This window comes from Wyeomyia smithii, chromosome 3 (genome assembly GCF_029784165.1).
Source record: "Wyeomyia smithii strain HCP4-BCI-WySm-NY-G18 chromosome 3, ASM2978416v1, whole genome shotgun sequence".
NCBI lineage: Eukaryota > Metazoa > Arthropoda > Insecta > Diptera > Culicidae > Wyeomyia > Wyeomyia smithii.
Genome location: NC_073696.1, coordinates 158,699,095 through 158,720,132, shown reverse-complemented (window position 1 = coordinate 158,720,132; position 21,038 = coordinate 158,699,095). Strand labels below are relative to the sequence as shown.

Sequence of the window (21,038 nt, the reverse complement as noted above, 5' to 3'; positions counted from 1 at the left end):
CGCCCGCACCACCCCCAACAATGCTAAATCTTATCGAATAGCAGCACCCAACAAATACCAAGCGGCAGAAGCAACTCCTGGGGTAGGGTATGTGAGGTCTCCTTCTTTTGAGTCTCCTCCAGTAACCAGCCGCAATGACTTGTGCTTACCCTTATAATATCGATAATTATCGCTAAGGTCAAAAAATTAACGATAATATCGATGACCATCATTTATCGATATTATCGATAAGTTTCCCATCACTAGTTATTAGACACAACCTGACACACCATGTTAACTGAATATGTTTATGCATCGTAACAGAATAGGGACGCAAATAAAAATGTGTTAGTCACAATTTTCTTAACACTTTTTGCTTCGGTCTGATTCAAAACGCGTTGATCTGTGTTTATTTATCTAAAGTTCAGTTCAAGCAGTTACAAGAGCTAAAAATTATAGTTACAAAATTAGTTCGTGAGGATGTATAGTAAAATGAATGGATATCCATCAACTTTTAGGTCAAGGTACAGATTTATTTTTAAAATTCGCGTTAATGCTTAATCATATTTTTTCATGGTTTTCAAACACTCAGCGGCGGCCGACTTTGGGGAATGTCGCACTCACTTCCGTCAGGAATGGTATGTTTCGCTTCGATGTGAATGGAGAGTTAAGGTTGATACTGGCTTTTTCGTAAACAATATAGTGTAATGATTAGTATAAAAGAAAATAATATCTGAATGAAAAAACTTAAGGCCAGATTTCCTTTTCCATTTTTTGGTCAATAGACGATCTGATCAGAATTCATAGTGGCGACTACCGCTAAACCCGGGAGCATCAGGGAATATCAGGCATTTAGGTTGTTTGCTTATTTATTTCGGTGCGAAAATGAAACAGCAACATGCCAAACGATCGGAAAATACGCAAAAATTTGATCGACCAATATTCTTAGAATAAAACTGCACTTGCATTTACACGGTTATCAAAAACCGTTACCAAAAAAAAGGTGCACGCTAGTTTGTTCGTTTTAATGTTTTTCATCTATAGGTAAATTAAAACAAATCGTTGGTAGCGATTTAGAGTTATGTCCATTCTATGTTGAAATGACCGATATTCTAGGGAAATTCATACAAACTCGATAAGTAATTGATATTAGTCTCTCAGATTTCAATGGTACCTTGCAGGTATAGACATCTGTCTACCTAAAATCTATTTGCATAGAAGCCTAAGCTTCGAAAAAGGCTTACTTCATTCAACAAGATTCAACCTTCATTCAACAAGAAAATTTTGTAGGCCAAATCACCTGTGCACATTCCACGTGGACAGCTTTAAGAGGGGGGTCAGATGTGTAAAGAAGGTAATGAAGGTCCACGTGTACACATTTTTTTCCGAAAGAATGAAAAATATTTGTTCTTCTGGATTTAGAGGGCGTCACTTCTACTGCCCATAAAAGCATAAGAGTCCCATATGGAAATGCTCACAATTGAGAAAATTTCAATTGAAGTTCTAATTTTGAATTTGATGCAAATAACTATGATTTGACAAAAAGTATGTTTTATTCGACTGTATGTTTATGAGGTGGAACATTATATATTTCCATGAGTTCTAAGAACTTTTGCATGAATTCCTGGGTTGGAAATAAATGATGGGACTCGTTTACCTTTATTTTCTCTCTATATATAGAAAATAAAAGCATATCAGTCTCCACGCATTCTAAGACGGCCAAGGCATTTATTATTGTTTATTGTTTCTCGTCTTCGAATAAAAATCGTGCAGACTAATTATAGCTTATTATAATTTCTAATTCTATTTTTAAAAGCCGTTTTCGTCATACCCAGTTCATGGATAACTTCGGAGGGCTCGCGGGGGTACAATAAAATTGATGTGTCTTAACAGTTCTGGACAGTCAATAACATTTTCTATTATGTCGAAAATAAACGTTCTTTGCAGCTTGATTCGACGGGCTGCGAGAGTTTCTAAGTTAAGAAGCATGCAACGCGCGGTGTAGTCAGGTAAATTCACCGGATCATTCCACGGTAGTTGGCGTAAAGCATACCGAATGAACTGCTTTTGTATCCGCTCTAATTTCACGGCGTGCGCTAGTTGGTATGGTGCCCAGACTTGAACTGCATACTCAAGGATGCTCCGAACCAATGCACATTTTTAGAGTGTATACATCAGTGAAATGGCGCGACTGCCTTCGAATGAGTCCGAGCACTGCAAACGCTTTGGCTGCAATGATTGAGACATGATCATGAAATCGGAGTTTAGAGTCTATTGTGACTCCTAGATCGCGAATAGAAGTGACCCGCTCCAGGACGTTACTATCGATGTAATATGTATGGTTTACAGAGTTAGAGCGTCTTGTGAATAAGACAATTTTGCACTTCGCTGCGTTCATTTTCATGCCATTTTGTGAACACCATAGCGAGAGTTCGTTAATGTCGTCTTGCAAAGCCAAACAGTCCAGAGGTGACGATACTTCTCTATAGAATTTGAGATCATCAGCAAACATCTGCTTCTGGGACTTCAGTCTAGTGCATATGTCGTTTACAAACAAGACAAATATAAGACTTTGCACGCATATTTGGCTTAGCAAACTGAGCATTTTTCACAGATGGAGAGATTTTTTACACCCATGAGTTATATTCTAAAAGGGCGTATGCCTTTTGGCAAAGGTTTCATTCAAAGCATTGTAGCCCAGAAACCGTTGGTTGTATAGAAAAACTGTCTGAGAATGAGTAGTAGGGAATTAAAAATGTATCATAAAAAATATACACTGTACAAAAAATAAAATTCTGACAAAAAAAATTAAAAATAAACATTAAATTTCAATTAAAAAAAAAGAGTTGAGTTTTTTAATTTTTTTTTAGAAACTTGGCGTTAATACGCAACTTTAAAAAAAAACTCCAGGATGGAGAAATGAAAAATATTGTTTTTATGGTAGATTATTTTTTTTATAATAAATTCTAATTCAAACATTTTTCAAAATATTTGTATTTTGATGATCTTAAAAGATGCAGAGAGTCATTTTGAATCGAAAGGCTTTTGGTAGTTAACATCGGTTTTCGAGATATATTGAATTTAAGCTCGAAAAATTATTAATATTTACAAAAATACACGTTTTTCCCGATTTGTCCGTGGTTTTCCAGCAAAAACCATACGTTCATTGGGATGCTTGATCAAAAATATACAATTCATTCTTTGACAACAAAACGATTGGATAAATAACTCAAGCGCTGTACCTTGGTCTACCTACACGTACTCCCTTGCCGAATCTAAACATATAAAAATGCAGCTCTGTCTGTCTGTCTGTTCCATATAGGCTTAGAAACTACTGAATGTAAGGGTTTTAGGGTCCGAGAAAGGTGACTAAGATAGTTCGAGACCCCTCCTTCTTCTGGAAGAGAGGGGTCCCATACAAATAAAACACAAATTCATGCACATCTCGAAACTAACCAAGCAAATGTAACCAAATTTGGCAGGTGGATGTTTTTAGGGATATCGAAAATATCCATAATGGTATGACACCCCTCTCTCTGCTAGAAGGGAGGGGTCCCATACAAATGAAACACAAATTCATGCACATCTCACAAAACTAACCAAGCAAATGGAACCAAATTTGGCAGGTGGATGTTTTTAGGGGTAACAGAAATATCCAATATGGTATGACACCCCCCCCCCCCCTGTTCTGGAAGGGAGGGGTCCTATACAAATGAAACACAAATTCATGCACATCTCGAAAACTAACCAAGCAAATGGAACCAAATTTGGCAGGTGGATGTTTTTAGGGGTATCAAATATATCCATAACAGTTTGACTCCTCTCCCTCTTTTCAAAAGGAGGGGTCCCATACATAAGAAACGCAAATTTCGCACAGCTCGAGAACCAATCCACCAAATAGAACCAAATTTGGCATGTAAATGTTTTTAGAGGTATTAAATATGTCTATAATGGTTTGACACCCCTCCCTCTTATGTGAGGGAAGGGTTCCAAACAAATGAAACACAAATTTCTGCACATCTCGAGAACTAACCAAATAAATGGAACCAAATTCGGCAGGTGAATATTTTCAGTGGTAACAAAGATGTCTATAATGTTTCGACACCCCTCCTTCTTCTGAAAGGAGGGGTTCCACACAAATTTCTGCACATCTCGAGAAATAATCAAGCAAATGGAACCAAATTTGATATGTTGAGGTTTTTGAGAACAAAAAAAAATTCTCGACTCCAGACGCCATTGTTAAATTTAAGATGGAAACTTCCGGTTTCTATCCGGAAAATGTCTCCAAATATCATTTTAAAATCCAAGATGGCGACTTCCGCTTTCTGAGAAACAGCGGGATATGACCAAGTACCACCCAATATGGGTATTTCCGAAATCGTGATGATGCACTGAAACCACAAATCGACCTCCGACAATGGCGACTTCCGGTGACTGGAAAGCTGCCGAAAATGACCCAAAAACAACCAAATATGGATGTTTCTTTAACCAGAATGATGTTCAGAGGCCAGAAATTGTCGCTTCATTTGTTGAACCATTTTTGAAAAAATATCAACTTGAAAATCTGTAAGTCAATTGGCTTGATCCTCTCTGTTAGGGATAACCTGGTTGTTGGTTTCAACCAAAATAGATAGCAGTTTAGTAGCTAGACCTGCGAAATCAAACTTAACGAATACGCATATTTTGCTGTTTCCTAAAAGCTGTAAGCATCGGCGGGGATTGGGGGGACTAACCACTCCTTAAACTATTTGTCTAAACTTTAACTGAGCTTTTTGGTTATCAAAAAAAGTTTTACCTTGCAGTTTCGAAACTCGTCAATCATTTTGATTTTTTTTAACTATGACTCATTCCAACTCAGGCTTCTGAATACTCCTCTTCGTTGATTTGTGTGGATGTAAAATATTGCTCTTGATATCAGTAGGCAGCAAATACGTGCTGCATATGCAGTCAACTCATAGTTTTACTTGATTTGATTAAGCTGTTACGAAAAATACATCAAAGGCACCCATTTTCAGAACCACGAACTTTTATAAACGCAATGCAATAAAGAGCACTGTGATTCACGGTGCAAAGAAAAAACAATCAATTACACAATTTCGACGGAGTAAAAATTTAAAATCTAATTGTGGTTCCAAACGAATTCGAAAAAATAGGATCAATTTGCTTTCGGGTGTTGTAGGATTTCGTTTGCTTTAATCAAATAATGCAGCTGACATAGTTAGGTTACTAAAAATTGATATTAAAGCATTCCGCGTTGACGTTGTTAAAAAGAAACTTAAAGGCTGTTCGCATCTACGTCAACTTTCATATGTAATTATCAAAAAGCGCGAAATGATAAAAGCAAAAATATTTCCTTCTTTCTTGTTCGCCTGCAAAAACTAAGCAAATAACAGCAACGCCGTCAACGCGAATATTAAAAAAACAGTTACATTACTTTGCCTCATGGCTAGCTCAGTAGCTTGCAGAGCAAGAAATGACACTACACATTTGTGAGCAAAGTAAATCCACCCGATCGGCACGAATTGTTAATCAGATGTTACTCTGATCGGTTCTTTCTTCCTCCGGTCAAAAAGAGCATATATATAATAGCAAAAAAATATAATAGTCAAAAAGAGCATATATATAATAGCAAATAATGCTGCGAAACAGCACAGAAGGACATTGAGTACAAAACAGGATTCCCCAACGAAGGATTGCGATATTTTGATCAGGTAACTTGATCGCTCTGGCATATTAATTTATCAGGGGAAAATGATAGCAGAGTCGGTGTGTTCGAAAGCCTGTTCCAACTAGCCTTTTAATGTGGAGCAGGCTTAAGCACTAAATTTTGAAGTGTTAAATGTTCGTTCATGCCTCAGTTACTTCAAATTTTCGATTGGATTGAGTTGATTTACCCAATTGTGCATCATATACTAAAGTCACAGACAAACAGCCGTGAAACTAATTTTCGTAAAAACGGTTTTTGATTTTGCTAATAAGCGTGTACGCTTGTTTATAGCAACATCAGAGGCATTACTGCCGGTACCCGCGTAACTGTCCTATACTGATTTTGGTCACTTTTGAGTTATCATCGGGAATCGACTTAATTGTTATCATATTTTTTGGAAAAAAATTAAAATTTATGCTTTTGTACGGAAAAACATGGAAAAAAATACCAAGTTGTTTTTGTCCCATATTGAAAGTACCCGCATTACAGTCCCACTGCATAGTGGTACAAACTGCAAACATATAATTTTGCTCCAGATTAGTGTATATCGAATTATTTTAGGCATATAGAAGTAGGGTAGGGAACGGCTTAAGCAGCAGCGCCTATTTTAATTAGTCGAAGAAAACAGGCCTCAAACTCCTGCTCCTTGACCAATATCGACAATTTCAATGATGGAAACAAAAACTTTGATTGTCTAGCTGTCTTACGAATATGAGAAATACCGTTAATCACAAAGAAATCTGTGAACAATTGCAATTGAAACAAATCGACCTATATTGCAGCCATTCAGGAGCACCTTCGGGTGCTGAAAAAAAAACGCCTGCAAAACATATGGAAACTGCTTAAAATAGGTTCGGGGTGATTGGAATAGTGTCCCTCGATTGGTAACTTTGATTGAAGATTGTTAAAGTTTGCTAACTTAGTTTTACAATCTGAAGACAAGTTCTGACAGAGAAAACGATAGCGAACAGATTGATATACTACTGTTTGAGTTTCACCCAAAACGTTTCGAGTATTTCTTCTGAATACACAGGCGATTCCTAAAGCTGCTTAGAATATGTTCCCTACCCTATGTCATTTAATCAACTAAACTAATGTTGTTTGTCTGTAGTACAATCTACGTTGCCAATGATACTGCCGGTTGCTGGTTGAATTCATATGTGATGGGACAAAATATGCGAGTACTTTTAAAATGTACCCGCATATTTTGTCCCATTTTGTCTTTTTTTTTCAAGTTATATAATGAAAAACCAATTCCATCCATGGTTTTTTGTTCTCAACGATAAACTTGTGCTGTCATGAAACTGTTATGGTCATTGGTTCTGGATGTAATTGCTGGAAATCCGAAAATTCACGGATAATATAAAATCGCCGTTTTCTTAACATGTTGTTTTTCATAATGTTTTTCATAATCGTTATTTTGCAGGACGAAGAAATCGTCATCGAGTGGCTCATCTGTTTGTCTGTGCCAAAACTGGGGCCAAAAATTTATATCGGGGAGGCCTTGCTCTTGCAGAACGACACATGTGAGAATCTATTTTACTTAGTGCCACAAAAATCTCGGTGGGTGTAAGGGTATTTATTGCCTCCTGCTTCTTTTGAACGTGTAGGAATCGTTCTAACATAAATTCGGACCATGATAAATTCTACATGACAATGACCAATTCCGATGTAGAAATATTCGATTCAAATTCTCGTTTTAAGTTGCCTCAGGGGCGAAAATGTAAGAAACAAGCTAATATGATATAAATTCTTGCCGAAATAGAGACTTACTGTGTCTTTTTTTAAATTATTATACTTTATCAACACAAAAAATTCAATTTACAACCAGTTTTCCGATAAAAATTGATGAAACAAAACTTTCTCCAACAAATTCAATCGTCTTGTAAAAGTGCTTGCAATGAATTGAAGTAGAGCTGGCATGAAACAAAAGTACAGTTTGCACATAGTAATTCCAATGTCTTGGTTTTGGTTTTGACAGTTGAAAGATGCGTTTATTGAAATTTACTATTGAAAAAAAATAATAGCAGTACACGACCGAAATGATGGCTCTTGTGTCATCTTGTTGCAAAATTATTCTGAAAGAAGGGGTCTTTTCAGAAGAAAAAAAGTTATTTGCTAGAAAAACTTTTTCCTTTAAGAGGACCCCTTTCTTCAAAAGAACTTTGGGCAACTGAATTGTCTATCTGAAAAAACTTATTTAGATAAAATCTGAGAAGACCGATTTTTCAAATATCACTTCTTGTTTTTAGTATAAACAACACAATAAACAATAAGTTGATGTTGTTATTGATTCGATGATGTTTTTGAATGACTGGATCCATGATAGTGAATCGATCAGTTCATATTTGCGTTAACCTAGTCAGTACCAAAATCATCAGTATTGATTACTGCTTGCACTGCTTTAACGATAGCAGCTTTCTGGAAAATATTACCAATACCAGTACGAATCATCATGGCAATACACTAGCACCGATTAATACTTCGAAGGTGTTTTGATTTTGAGCTGTCCAATACATTGAACATTCACTAGAGCACCAAATGCGTTATGAACAACACACATTTGTTGTACTGGTTCCGAAACAGTATGTAGATGTTCTGAAAAGACGCAATATTGATGTGGTTACGCACAGTCCAACTTTTGCGTGTATGATACATATTCTGATTTTGATCTCTGTCAATGTATTCCTTGTACAACTTTTGCGTTATGCGTTTCATGCATTCGTTGTGCGAAGTCGGAGCAAATTCTGTGCGAATTGAAGAACATATTGGATGATTAAAGCTTGAACTTTTGCGTGTACACACTCGCAAAGTCCCAGTGAATTCCGAGAAGCTACTATCCCTCAGTCGTGTTGGCGCGAAACCCTTCTCATCTTTATCGAATTCTAGAAAAACCGTAATGATTCTTTTGCTTCCATGAGATTTTTACCGTTTTTTTTCTAGCGACTTCGGGTTTTACTCGGATTATTTGGAATAATGTTTTCTGTTAATATTTTATTTGAAGTGTCGGTTCAAATTTATTTAAGGCCCTTGAAAAAACTGCTAATATATATGCCTCAGCACGAAAATTTTGTTTGCTCAAGATATCGAAATTTTTCGGAAAAAAATGTATTTCGAGATAACAAAACATCTCGACGATTTTCGAGACATTATTTTTTAATCGGGTAAATAAGTAAGTAAAACTTGGACCACTGTTTGCTCTTCTCCCAAAATCTGATTGAGGTCAAATTTTACATGAAGATTTTTTCTCGAGAAGACAAAGTTTTTGAGTCCTACCGCTAAACAAAATTCGACATCGGAGATTGCGGATTCGTGTCCCGTCTGAACGAAGAAAATTTATCCTAAGTCTAAATCACATCCTCAACCAGTGTTCATTATTCGCATCCTCGAAAAAATCACATACATTGCCTTCTTGAAATTCGAGGGTCAGAATTTTCCCATAACAGAAGCATTGGAAGCACAACGGAAAGTTAACAACAACAAAAAAGTGAAAGAAGCAAAAAAGCGCCATAAGGCGAGGATTGCGAACGATTTGGAGATAAAAAGAACGAAAATTGGGCAGGACTCTATGTAGAAACTGGTCAGAGTTGACGAATATATTTTCATAGTTTTCTAACACTGTTTTTTCCTTATTTTCAATAATGAAACAACGGGAGAATTTAAGAAATATTTTTGGTAAAACCAGGAAAAAACGAGAAATCGAAAATTGATTTTGAGGGGTCACCCGGTTAGACGTTTGTATTGCCTTTTTAATACAGGGGCTTATTACGGGTGTCACCTAACGGTGAGAACGAAGGGAAAAAATCTCACGATGAAAAAAGACGCGTACAAATCAAATGGGAATCACTTTCACTGTGCCTATTACGGTTGTCATTTCACTGTGAAGTGACTCCCGTAATAAGCCCCACAATCATTTTATATCCTAAAATTTACAGGCCTTTTTCACAAATCAATAGATTTTTTTTGCTTCTTAGTCCGAATTTCCTCTTTATAAATTTTCTTTATGGTCACTTTTTGCCCTCTTTTCGGTTCCTTTTTGGTCTCTTTTTTCAGTTTTTTGAGTCACTCAGACGCTACCAGCTCTGCAAATGCCATTTTGAAATAAAAGATGTCGAGTTCCTGGTGCTGGAAAATTGCGGCAAATGACCAAATACCACCCAATATGAGTGTTTCTTTAACCAGAATGACGCTCAGAGGACTGTAATTGTCTCCAAATGCCATTTTGAAATCCGATAAGGCGACTTTCGGTTCCTAAACAACAGTGGCAAATAACCAAATAACACTCAATATGGGTATTTCCGGGATTGTTATGATGCACTGAAGCCACGAATCGACGTCAGACAACATTATGAATTGTAAGATTACGACTTCCGGAAAATGGGAAACTGCCGAAAATGAGCAAATACCACCCAATATGGGTGTTTCTTCAACCAGAATGACGCTCAGAGGCCAGAAATTGTCTCTGAATACCATTTTGAAATCCCTGATGGCGAATTCCGATTTTTGAAAAACAGCCAAAAATGGCCGATTTCCATTCAATATGAGATGCTTCGATACCAGAATGATACACAGGAGCTAGAATCGACCACAGTCACCATTTTGAATTGTAAGATGGTGACTTCCGGTTTCTGGAAAACAGCCGGAAACGACTAAATAATAACTATTATTGGTGTTTCTTGAACCAGAATGACGCTCAGGGGCTAGAATTTGTCTCCAAATGTCATTTTAAAATCCAGGATGGTGACGTCCGGTTTCTGAAAAATAGCCTGAAGTGACCACCCAATATGTGTGTTTCTTTAACCAGAATGATGTATGGAGCTAAAAATTGACCTCAGACACCATTTTGAATTGTAAGATGGCAACCAGCCAAATACTACTACACATGAATATTTCCGTAATCGAAATAATGTATAGAAGCCAAGCATTGACCCTGGACACCATCTTGAATTCGAAGATGACCACTTTCAGTTTCTTGAAAACAACGAAAATAACTGAATACCACCTAATATGAGTATTTCCGGAATAGAGGTGATATACCAAAGGCAAAAGTCGAGAATGTTGTCATTCCGATAAAAACAATAATTTCAAACGATATAAAAACAATTCGCAAGAAATCAATGAATTTGGAATGTTGAAAATTATTAAATTAAACACAAAAATAGGCGGGACGAAGTTTGCCGGGTCAGCTAATGTTTTATAAAAAATATGTTTGTCGTGCAACACGACCTACTCATTTACTAATGATAACTGTTTGTAAAGTACGCTACCAATAACTACTGGGTTACCCGCATAATCAATAACCATAAAACGTGCTTAACAACTAGTTCGGGATATAGTCACGACTGTATGAGATATCGTTAAACCATATGGATTATCATCCGTTTATGGTTATTGATTATGCGGGTACCTATAATATCTGTTTTCGTATATAAATACGATTGCACTTCTCCAGAAGTGTTAGTAACAGTTTGCATTTTGTGAAGATGAATGAAGTGAAAATGGAATACACCAAGCCCAAGTGCTGTAAACCCTTTCCTGATCGTCGGTGCCCATCAAGCTGACGCAAATTAAACGAAAACGTTATTGCAAAATTGAAAATATTGAACAGTCAAGCTCATTTTAATACGTCTTTATCAATTTGTGATTCGTGTAGATTATATTGTATCAAAGTGAAAGATGAATTTGATCTCGAAGAGCATCCACACAATTCATTCATGAAACCATCAACATAAGGATGTGGAAGAAACATTCTACCGACGGAGTTGTAACCATCTGCATCTGTAAACGAATTGGCGGAGATACCATCTACTACAACAATCGTATCATCATATTCGCAAGAAAGCATTCAAAAAGAATACTCCAGAGCAGGGATGTTACAGATGTGATTTTTCAGACATCTGCAGATGCGGATGCGGATATGTGATTACGGATGCAAATGTTGATGCGGATGTCAATTTTCATACGGATGATCCGCATTTGCGGATGCGGATGCGGATATCCGTAGCATCCCTTGTGTAATATTTTGCTTTTTTCACATAACCATGCCCCTCCCCAGTGCAAAAGTTATTTGGGCGAGCAGTAAATACACCAAGGAAAATTTTGAATGATGTATGGAGCTAAAAATTAACCTCAGACACCATTTTGAATTGTAAGATGGTAACTTCTGGAAAACAGCCGAATACTACTACATATGAATATTTCAGTAATCGGAATAATGTATAGAAGCCAAGCATTGACCCTGAACACCATCTTGAATTCGAAGATGACCACTTTCAGTTTCTTGAAAACAACGAAAATAGCTGAATACCATCTAATATGAGTATTTCCGGAATAGAGGTGATATACTATATCAGCAATATCTTAGCAATATTAACAATGAAAACGATTACGCGCGTCCAAGCACATCCCGAACTGTTTTGACGCTATTCGCGTCTCGCCGAATTCTGCATGACAAGGGCCTACGGCCGGTGTTAATAATGGCTACTAAAAATACGCTCGGTGGCATTGTATGTAACACACACGCAATGTTGTATTGCCTGGGTGGTAGAATGAAATGTTTTTTTTTCAGTACTTTTCAAGAGGCAAATGCAGTACGTTAAAATAAATATGGAGCCAGATCATGTTAAGGACCTTCTAGTCAAGCCATTCTTAAGACGAACTGTAGAAGAAAAGCTTTTAGTCACAAAAATGCAAGTTCCTCGACCAAAGCTAGAAAACCTCAAGTCAACGTTTGTCAGAGGTGAAATGACAATTACACGAAAATTTAACGTGAACGCTTATGATGCATCGTGGTTGTGCGGGTCACAGGCACGTGGTAAAGTATTTTGCTGGCCGTGTCTCTTGTTTCAAAATCCTTGTGATAAATGCGTGTGGATAAAGGATGGATATTTGAACCATCTTTCCTCGGCCGTGAACGGGCATGCAGCGAATTTCTAAGAATAAATCTGGTGTTTGAAGACGATATTTTTATAAATAAATTTGATTCTATGAAAGGTAATGATAGATTTTTAGATAATATGAATACTAAATCAGATAAATTCAATGCATGTGTAACCGATTTTAAATTGTCCTATTAAATTTAATTCGAAGGACCACCCTAACAACCCAATAATTGTCAAGCATTCTATTATTCTTCAATCACTTATGCAAATCAGTAATAAGACGCCTATTAAACTGAACGGTCGTAATTTTATCTTGATCCGAAAGTTTCAGAAAGAACATCGCTTGCAATTCTGTAGACAGGATCGATTTTTTTTTCGGATCGCGAGTTGGAGAGTGTAATACGTTAGATTTAGAGAGGTGAATTGCGGAATCGGGACCCTGTTTCGGTGTGATGAGCGAGGCCGAAAAGGGGGTGGAAGAAATTTATAAGAGTGTTGCAGAGAGTGTCATCTTGGCCAGAGAGCTACGGAAGGCAAAAGTGGAGGTAGCAGCCATACAAGAGGTGCGGTGGCCTAAAACCGGGGAACGTGAATTCCGGGCGGTCCATCCGACCGCGGGCACTTCTTTTAAGTATCACATCTACTACAGTGGCGGCGATAGAGCGGAACGGAGTGGAACGGGGCGTCGGTTTCGTACTACTTGGAAACCAAATGAAGCGTGTTATTAGGTGGAGGCCTATTAATGACCGTCTATGCGTATTGAGGATCAAGGGCAGATTCTTCAATTACAGCCTTATCAACGTGTACGCGCCGACAAACGATAAAACCGATGACGTAAAGGAGGAGTTTTATGAGCTCCTCGAGAAAACGTATGGAGAGTGCCCACAACACGATATAAAGATCGTCATCGGAGATACGAACGCACAAGTCGGACGAGAGGAGTTCTTTCGTCCCGTTATTGGTAGGGAAAGCCTTCACTCTACCACCAACAACAACGGCTTGAGGCTAGTGAACTTCGCCGCGGCCAGGGGAATGGCCATCTGTAGCACCCATTTTGCACGTCTGAATATTCGGAAACACACCTGGAGACACCCCAATGGAGAGGCCTGCTCCCAGATCGACCACATGCTGATCGACGGCCGGCACTTCTCAGACGTCATAGATGTGCGGTCCTTTCGAGGGCCAAACATCGACTCGGATCACTATCTCGTGGTAGGCAAGATTCGCGCCCGGTTGTCCAATGTATTTAAATCGAGATCGGCGAGGAAGATACATCTGGACATCCAGAGGTTATCAGCGGGAGGAGTTGCTGCAGAGTATACTCGGAAAGTTGATAGACGGATCGGTGGACCAGCTGGAGTGGACCTGAACGAGCAGTGGAAGCACATCCATGATGCGGTCAGCGAAACAGCGCGAGAGGTGATAGGCATGACAACGGGAACCACGCGTAGTGGGTGGTTCGATGCTGAGTGCCTAGAGGTGACGAAGGAGAAGAATTGAGCCTACGCCAACACGTTAGTAGCAGCTAATCGTGTAACGCGTCAGATGCGGGAGAAATACCGGGAGGCAAGAGCTGCCGAAAAGAGGCTTCATCGCCGTAACAAACGTAAGCACTACGATCGCGTTCTCGCGGAGGCGGAGAATTGCTTCACCAGGCACGACACGAGGAGCTTCTATAGAACGATCAACGGAATCAGGAACCGGACCGTGCCAGTACCTGCCATGTGCAATGACAGGGAGGGGAACCTGATTACCGATAAATCGCAGGTGGCCAGGCGATGGAAGCAACATTTCGAAGTGGTGTTGAACGGCGAGGAAGGGAGGAGAGTCGTCGAGGGGAACAGGATAGAAATTGGGGAGGACGGACAAACTGTGGACCCACCAACATTGGACGAGGTGAAGAATGCTTGCAAAGAGCTAAAAAACAACAAAGCCGCTGGGAAGGACGGCTTACCGGCCGAACTTTTCAAAGTTGGGAGCGAGCGGCTGTGTAGTGCAATTCACCAGATTATCCTAAGGGTATGGTCTGAGGAACAACTACCTACGGACTGGTTGGAAGGACTTATATGCCCTATCTACAAGAAGGGACATAGACTCGAGTGTAGTAATTACCGAGGCATAACCCTCCTCAATTCCGCTTACAAAATTCTCTCCCGTATCCTGTTCCAACGACTAAGGCCGTTGCAGGAAGCCTTTGTTGGAGAATACCAATGCGGTTTTCGAGTGGGGCGATCTACAACGGACCAGATGTTAACCTTGAGACAGATCCTCGACAAGTTTCGAGAACACATCCTGCAGACACATCATCTGTTTATAGACTTTCGAGCGGCGTACGATACAGTGAAACGCAACGAGCTGTGACAAATAATGCTAGAACATGGTTTCCCAACTAAACTGATTAAACTGATACGTGCGACGCTCGACGGTTTCACATCATGCGTCAGGACAGCGGGCGAATTTCCGGACGCGTTTGTGACGTTAGATGGTCTGAAGCAAGGTGACGGGCTCTCGAACTTGCTGTTCAACATAGCTTTGGAAGGTGCGATACGAAGGGCAGGTGTGCAGAGGAGCGGCACCATCATCACTAAGTCTCACATGCTTCTGGGCTTTGCGGACGACATTGATATAATTGGTGTTAACCGTAGAGCAGTTAAGGAGGCTTTTACGGCTCTCAAAGGGAAGCTGCGAGAATTGGACTCACCATAAACACTGCCAAAACGAAGTACATGGTGACTGGCAGAGAGCGTGGTAGTTCTACGGGTGTTGGTGCTGTGGTGGAGATGGATGGGGATACTTTCGAAGTGGTCGACGAATTTATATATCTTGGTACTCTCGTGACATGTGACAACGAGGTGAGCCGCGAGGTGAAGAGGCGGATTGCGGCGGCGAATAGGGCTTATTACGGATTGCGTAGCCAGCTTAGGTCCCGTAGCCTACAGATCCGTACGAAATTTGCGCTCTATAGGACTCTGATCCTCCCGGTGGCGCTCTACGGACATGAATCGTGGACGTGGAAGGAGGCCGATCGACGAGCGCTTGGGGTCTTCGAGCGTAGAATCCTGCGATCAATACTCGAAGGCAAACTAGAGAACGGGGTGTGGCGCAGGCGCATGAATCACGAGCTGTACGAAGTATACAAACACGCTGATATTGTCAAGCTGATGAAACACGGCAGGTTACAGTGGGCTGGCCATGTAGCACGGATGGCGGATGAGCGATCGGCAAAGATAATATTTAGTAGAGAACCGGATAGAGGCCGGCGACTTCGAGGCAGACCGCGCACGCGCTGGATGTGTGCTGTCGACGAGGATGCCAGAGCAGCGGGTGTAAGGGGAGACTGGAGAGTAGCAGCCCAAGACCCAATTTTGTGGAGACGTATTCTGGATTCGGCATAGGATCTTAATGCTCTGTCGCCATAAAAGTAAGTAAGTAGTTGCAGAGAGTGTGCTTGGCGTGTCCGACAGCTGGGAAGACGCTGCATTTCGGGAGTTGTGCCAGATCGATTTGTTGCATACTGATGAGATAGAAGATTCCGAGTCCGGTAGTGAAGAATTTTACTCTCCTAGTTATCGGAAACGTTTGAGTTTTGAGATTTTCAACCGCAAGGATCCACGCTATAAAAAGACAATGGTTGACCAACCGAATCCTGATGTGCTGAGTGAAGCAGCATTGCGGCAATTGCTCACGGCTCTGAATAATATTGCCATGAGAAATGTGCAACAACCGGTTCAACCAGTGGAACCGTTGCCACGTCGTTTTGATGTTCGAGATGTGAAGGACATCGTGGTAGCGTTTAATCCAGATGTACCAACCACGCCAACTGCAGAACAATGGCTGGCGTCCTTTGTAAAAGCGGCTCATCTCTATGGCGGAAATGACGAGTGGAAGTTACAATGTGGAATATTGAATATGCAGAGCGCGGCAAAACTGTGGTTTAGTGGAGTCACGGTCAACACTTGGGACGAATTTAAAACTGCGTTGTACCGTGATTTTCCTACCTCGGTGGATGCGATGGGCATCAGGCAATGATGAACAGGAAAAAGCTGCCACATGAGAGGCTTGAAACTTACTTTTACAGCCATGTTGCGCTGGGTAAAAAGGGGTAACTGCCAGATGAAGCCACAATCAAATACATTGTCTTGGGACTCGAAGGAAAGTGCGGAACGATTGCTCCAACGGCTTCCTTGCCCGACTTGCTCAAGCAATTGAAATGGTTGGCAGAAATGAAGGATTTTAAGCCCGCCGACAGTAATGTGCGTTCATCATCTAATCGTCCAGTGAAAACAATGGGAACAACGAGTAGCGTCATAAAGTGTTATTGCTGTGATGATGAGGGTCATATGGCAGCCAATTGCAGTGAAAAACGTATTGGAAAATCGCATGCTAATTTTGAGTGCTACCGTTAGTTAATTCTTCTGCCACAAAATAAGGCAAAAAAATATATTTTTTTGAGCTTCTGCTCGACTATCTTTATTCACTTAACCTTCATTGAACCCTTGTGTGGGAAACCACACAAATGAATTTTGTTTTGATTTTTTTTCGAAAACATCTCGAACGATTTTGATGAAACTTCTTGACAATTCCTAAACCATCAATCTTACACAAAATACATTTTCTCCAAGGGAAAAATATTTTTGGTTGATGAGATATTTAAAAACTTACGTTGTTTACCCTGGTGTGTGGATTTCCACGCATACAACATTCGAATTTTTTTTGGACAAGAAACAACTTAATTTTGCCCCAAACATATTTTTTTCATTGAGTGCATACATACCTGAAGCTATAGGTACCAACTAATCCTGTTTCGAAAATCGAATGAGGTATGTAGGTGTGCGGAAGTATGTGTATGTGTGTATATTTTCATTCTTACGACCATTATATCTCGATTTTCTCAGCATCGGCTGAACCGATTCGATTGTTCTTAGTCGCGTTTGAAAGAGCTAAAAGTCTAGTTATTTGACGAAAAATATCGTTTTGATCCGAAGGTTCATACAGAAATGACGTAACGAAATGTGGTTAGCTTATATAGGAACTGATAAACTAACCGATTTTTTCTTTCAGCGGTTTGACTGATTTGAGTCCTTTTGGTGCTAGATGCGTTTGTTAGGATTTGAAGGGTAGATTTAAATTCGAAAATATACTCAAAATTAAATGATAATTTCCAAAGGTACGATGAAAAAAAAAAACAAAACTTGTGGAAACGCCTAGTACATTGCAGTAATTTGGAGGTAACCTATTGAATGATATTATGCGTAGTGTACACAAACAATCTTGAAAAATACATTTGGATTATCTCAGTGATGGATGTATTGATTTGATTTCCTTGGCTGCAATTGGAATGGCTCGAGGGCCATTAGGTCATCATCGGACATTTGTTTGACCCGATGGTTCATGCAAAAGTTACAAAACAAAACGTGTTTACATGATATGAGACCAATTAAACATGCTATGATAGCAATTGAACAAAAAAAAATCCTAACATCGGGTTGACCAAATGAAGCAATTTGGTGCTAGGAATGTTCGTAAGAATATTCTGAAATCTATGCTAAGCAAAGTAAGCAAAGCCTTGGTGCTACATTCCGATTCGTTCATTATACACAGACTTCGCAGTCAAATGTTTAGTGTAAAGGACAATTGCGGGGCTAGCGCTACGATCCTACTAACACTAACAGTTTCTCCCGAGCCGAGGCTCGAACCCACGACGACTGTCTTGTTAGACCATCTCGGGAGATCCATTTTAAATTTATTTCAATATACCTAAAAGTGCGAGTATACTTGTCTTGCAGTAGACATAAAACTGTGTAAATGTTGAACACTGCTCAACCAGGCTGTGCAAACACTAAATAGGTACTTTTAGCATTAGCGTATTCGTAACCCATATGTGTGAAAATTCTCACACTGGCATGAAACAAATAAACACATACTTTTACACATGTCCCACGTAGCCTTTTGATTGATTTGATTTTGATGCGAGTTACAAGAATGCACCTTTATACATTTCTAACATCAGTCAAACCGTTGAAAAAAAATCAATTAGCTTATCAGTTCGCATGTAAATTGATCACCATTTGTAACGTCATTTTTGAATGAACCTTCGGATCAAAACGATATTTTCCATCAACTAACTAGACTTTAAGCTCTTTCAAACGCGACTAAGAACAACCGAATCGGTTCAGCCGTTGCTGAGAAAATCGAGATATATTGGTCGTAAGAATAAAAATAAACACACATACACATACTTCCACACACATACACACCTTAATCGATTCTTGAAACAGGATTAATTGCTACCTATAGCTTCAGGTATGAAAGCACTCAATGAAAAAAAAATATGTTTGGGGCAAAATTAAGTTGTTTCTTGTCCAAAAAAAATTCGAATGTTGTATGTGTGGAAATCCACACACCAGGGTAAACAACGTAAGTTTTTAAATATCTCATCAACCAAAAATATTTTTCCCTTGGAGAAAATGTATTTTGTGTGAGATTGATGGTTTGGGAATTGTCAAGAAGTTTCTTAAAAATCGATCGAGAAGTTTTCGAAAAAAAATCAAAACAAAATTCATTTGTGTGGTTTTCCACACAAGGGTTCAATGAAGGTTAACAAACAAAGTACTTAGGATTGTCGTCGACGGAGGAGCCTGAGCATTGTTATCGACATGTTCAAGTCAAATAGTGCTGCTGCGTCATTGAAGCTGGCTGACATAGAGCGTATGGGGTCGTGTTGCCCATATAATGCATTGCGTTGTGGCAGAGAGAGAAAGTTCCTTTGTCTTAGTGGCCTTTCTGTAGCATACACATTTAGCTGCTGCGAAATTCTCGGGGCATCAGTTTCACCAGTTAAAATTTTGAAAATAAACACAGTCTGTGCTTCGAACCGTCTTTGCTGCAGTGTTTCCATACCTAGAAGTTGGCAGCGGTCAGCATACGCCGGTAGCTGTTGCGAATCTCGCCACGGGAGAAAACGTAAGGCATAGCGTACAAATTTCCACTGCACGGATTCTATTCTCGCAATCCAGTTTGTGTTGTAAGGACACCACACTACACAATTAGTTTCCAAAACTGATCGTAACATAGAACAAAGAACGAAGACACAGTGGAATTTCTCGTGAAATTAATTGCCAATGAAAGGTCTTGTTGTCCCATAAGACCCTATTAAATTTTATTGTAATCGGATTTTTAGTTTAGAGGTTATGTATCAAAATGTAAAAATCATGAAACATTATTATCTCAAAAACTACACAACCGATTTTAATAAATTGGTTTCAAATGAACGGGCTACCTGAAATACCCTTTACTTTTGAATTTTATAAAAATTGAACTTGTGGTTCAAAAGTTATGAAAAGAAACGTGTTCTGAAGACTGTTAAATCTCACTCATGCTTCTCAGAGATGGCTGAACCGATTTCCATAAAATCTGCCTCAAATGGAAGGTCTAGTTGCCCCATAAGACCCTATTGATTTGTTTTGCAATCGGACTATTACTTTGCCTTTTATATTTAAAAATGTGGAAAAGGAACATATTCCGAAGACTACTTGGACTCACTCACTTTTCTCAGAGGTGGCTGACTCGATTTCCACAAAATTAGTGTCAATTAATAAGTCTGGCTGCCTCATAACACCCTATTGAATTTTACTGCAATCGAACTGTAACTTCGTCTGTAATGTACTGAAATGTGAAAATCACGAAACTTCATTATCTCAGAAACTACACAACCGATTTGATCAATATTATTATCAGATGAGTGGGCTAGTTAAGGGTTGACTGATGAATTATGATTGAACACGTGGTTTCAAAATTTGGCAGCCCTATTTTCGTTTCATTTGATCATAATCGAATTTAAGCAACCGTTATGTACAGTCAGGTTTTTTTTACGCGGTTTTTTTATACGCGGTTTCTTTTGCGCGGATTTTTGAATTAACGCGGTTTTTTTACGCGGATTTTTTAATTAGCGCGGTTCTTTTACGCGGTTTTTTGAATTAACGCGGTTTTTTTTTACGCGATACCGCGCTAATTCAAAAAAGTTTTCACGAATTTCCGAATTAACGTGGGTTTGGAACCAGAATCGTTTAAGTGTTTATCTAGTGAAAGACTTAGTCCAAAAAAAACTCTCCGCCTACCGAAAGATCCGGAATAACCGTCAAAGAGGACAATTTTAAATACTGGTTCTAGAGCGTCTCGGTTTTTTTCTAAAGCCCTTCTTGCTGGTCTACTTTACGCGGATTTTAAAAAAATAGGTGTTTTTTTTACGCAGATTTTTGAATTAACGCGGTTTTTTTACGCGGATTTTTGAATTAGCGCGGTTTTTTTACGCGGATTTTCGAATTACCGCGGTTTTTACGCGTTTTTTTACGAGGTACGTATCCCCCGCGTAAAAAAAAACCTGACTGTATATAATTGTCAATAAAACAACGAAAGTTTATTATCTCAAAGATTACATGACTTATTTGAACATAACTAAGGTCATAAGAACG

At 39.2% G+C, this 21,038-nt stretch overlaps 1 protein-coding gene across 14 annotated transcripts in view; it reads left to right on the top strand.

Annotated features, from left to right (window-relative positions):
- The first annotated feature begins 235 nt into the window (after positions 1 to 235).
- LOC129726407 (sex-lethal homolog) overlaps positions 236 to 21,038 on the top strand; it is a 470,782-nt gene continuing 449,979 nt past the window's right edge. For 6 of the 14 annotated variants that reach the window (XR_008728337.1, XR_008728336.1, XM_055683049.1 and 3 more), the window contains exons 1-2: positions 237 to 503; positions 572 to 617. Coding sequence is in view for 4 of the 14 variants with exons in the window: in XM_055683049.1 (XP_055539024.1) it covers positions 460 to 503; positions 572 to 617 (90 nt within the window). In the remaining 10 variants the exon portion in view is untranslated. Of the gene's footprint in view, positions 504 to 571; positions 618 to 21,038 lie in introns of all 14 variants that reach the window. The other 8 variants (XR_008728333.1, XR_008728331.1, XR_008728328.1 and 5 more) reach the window with 3 other exon arrangements.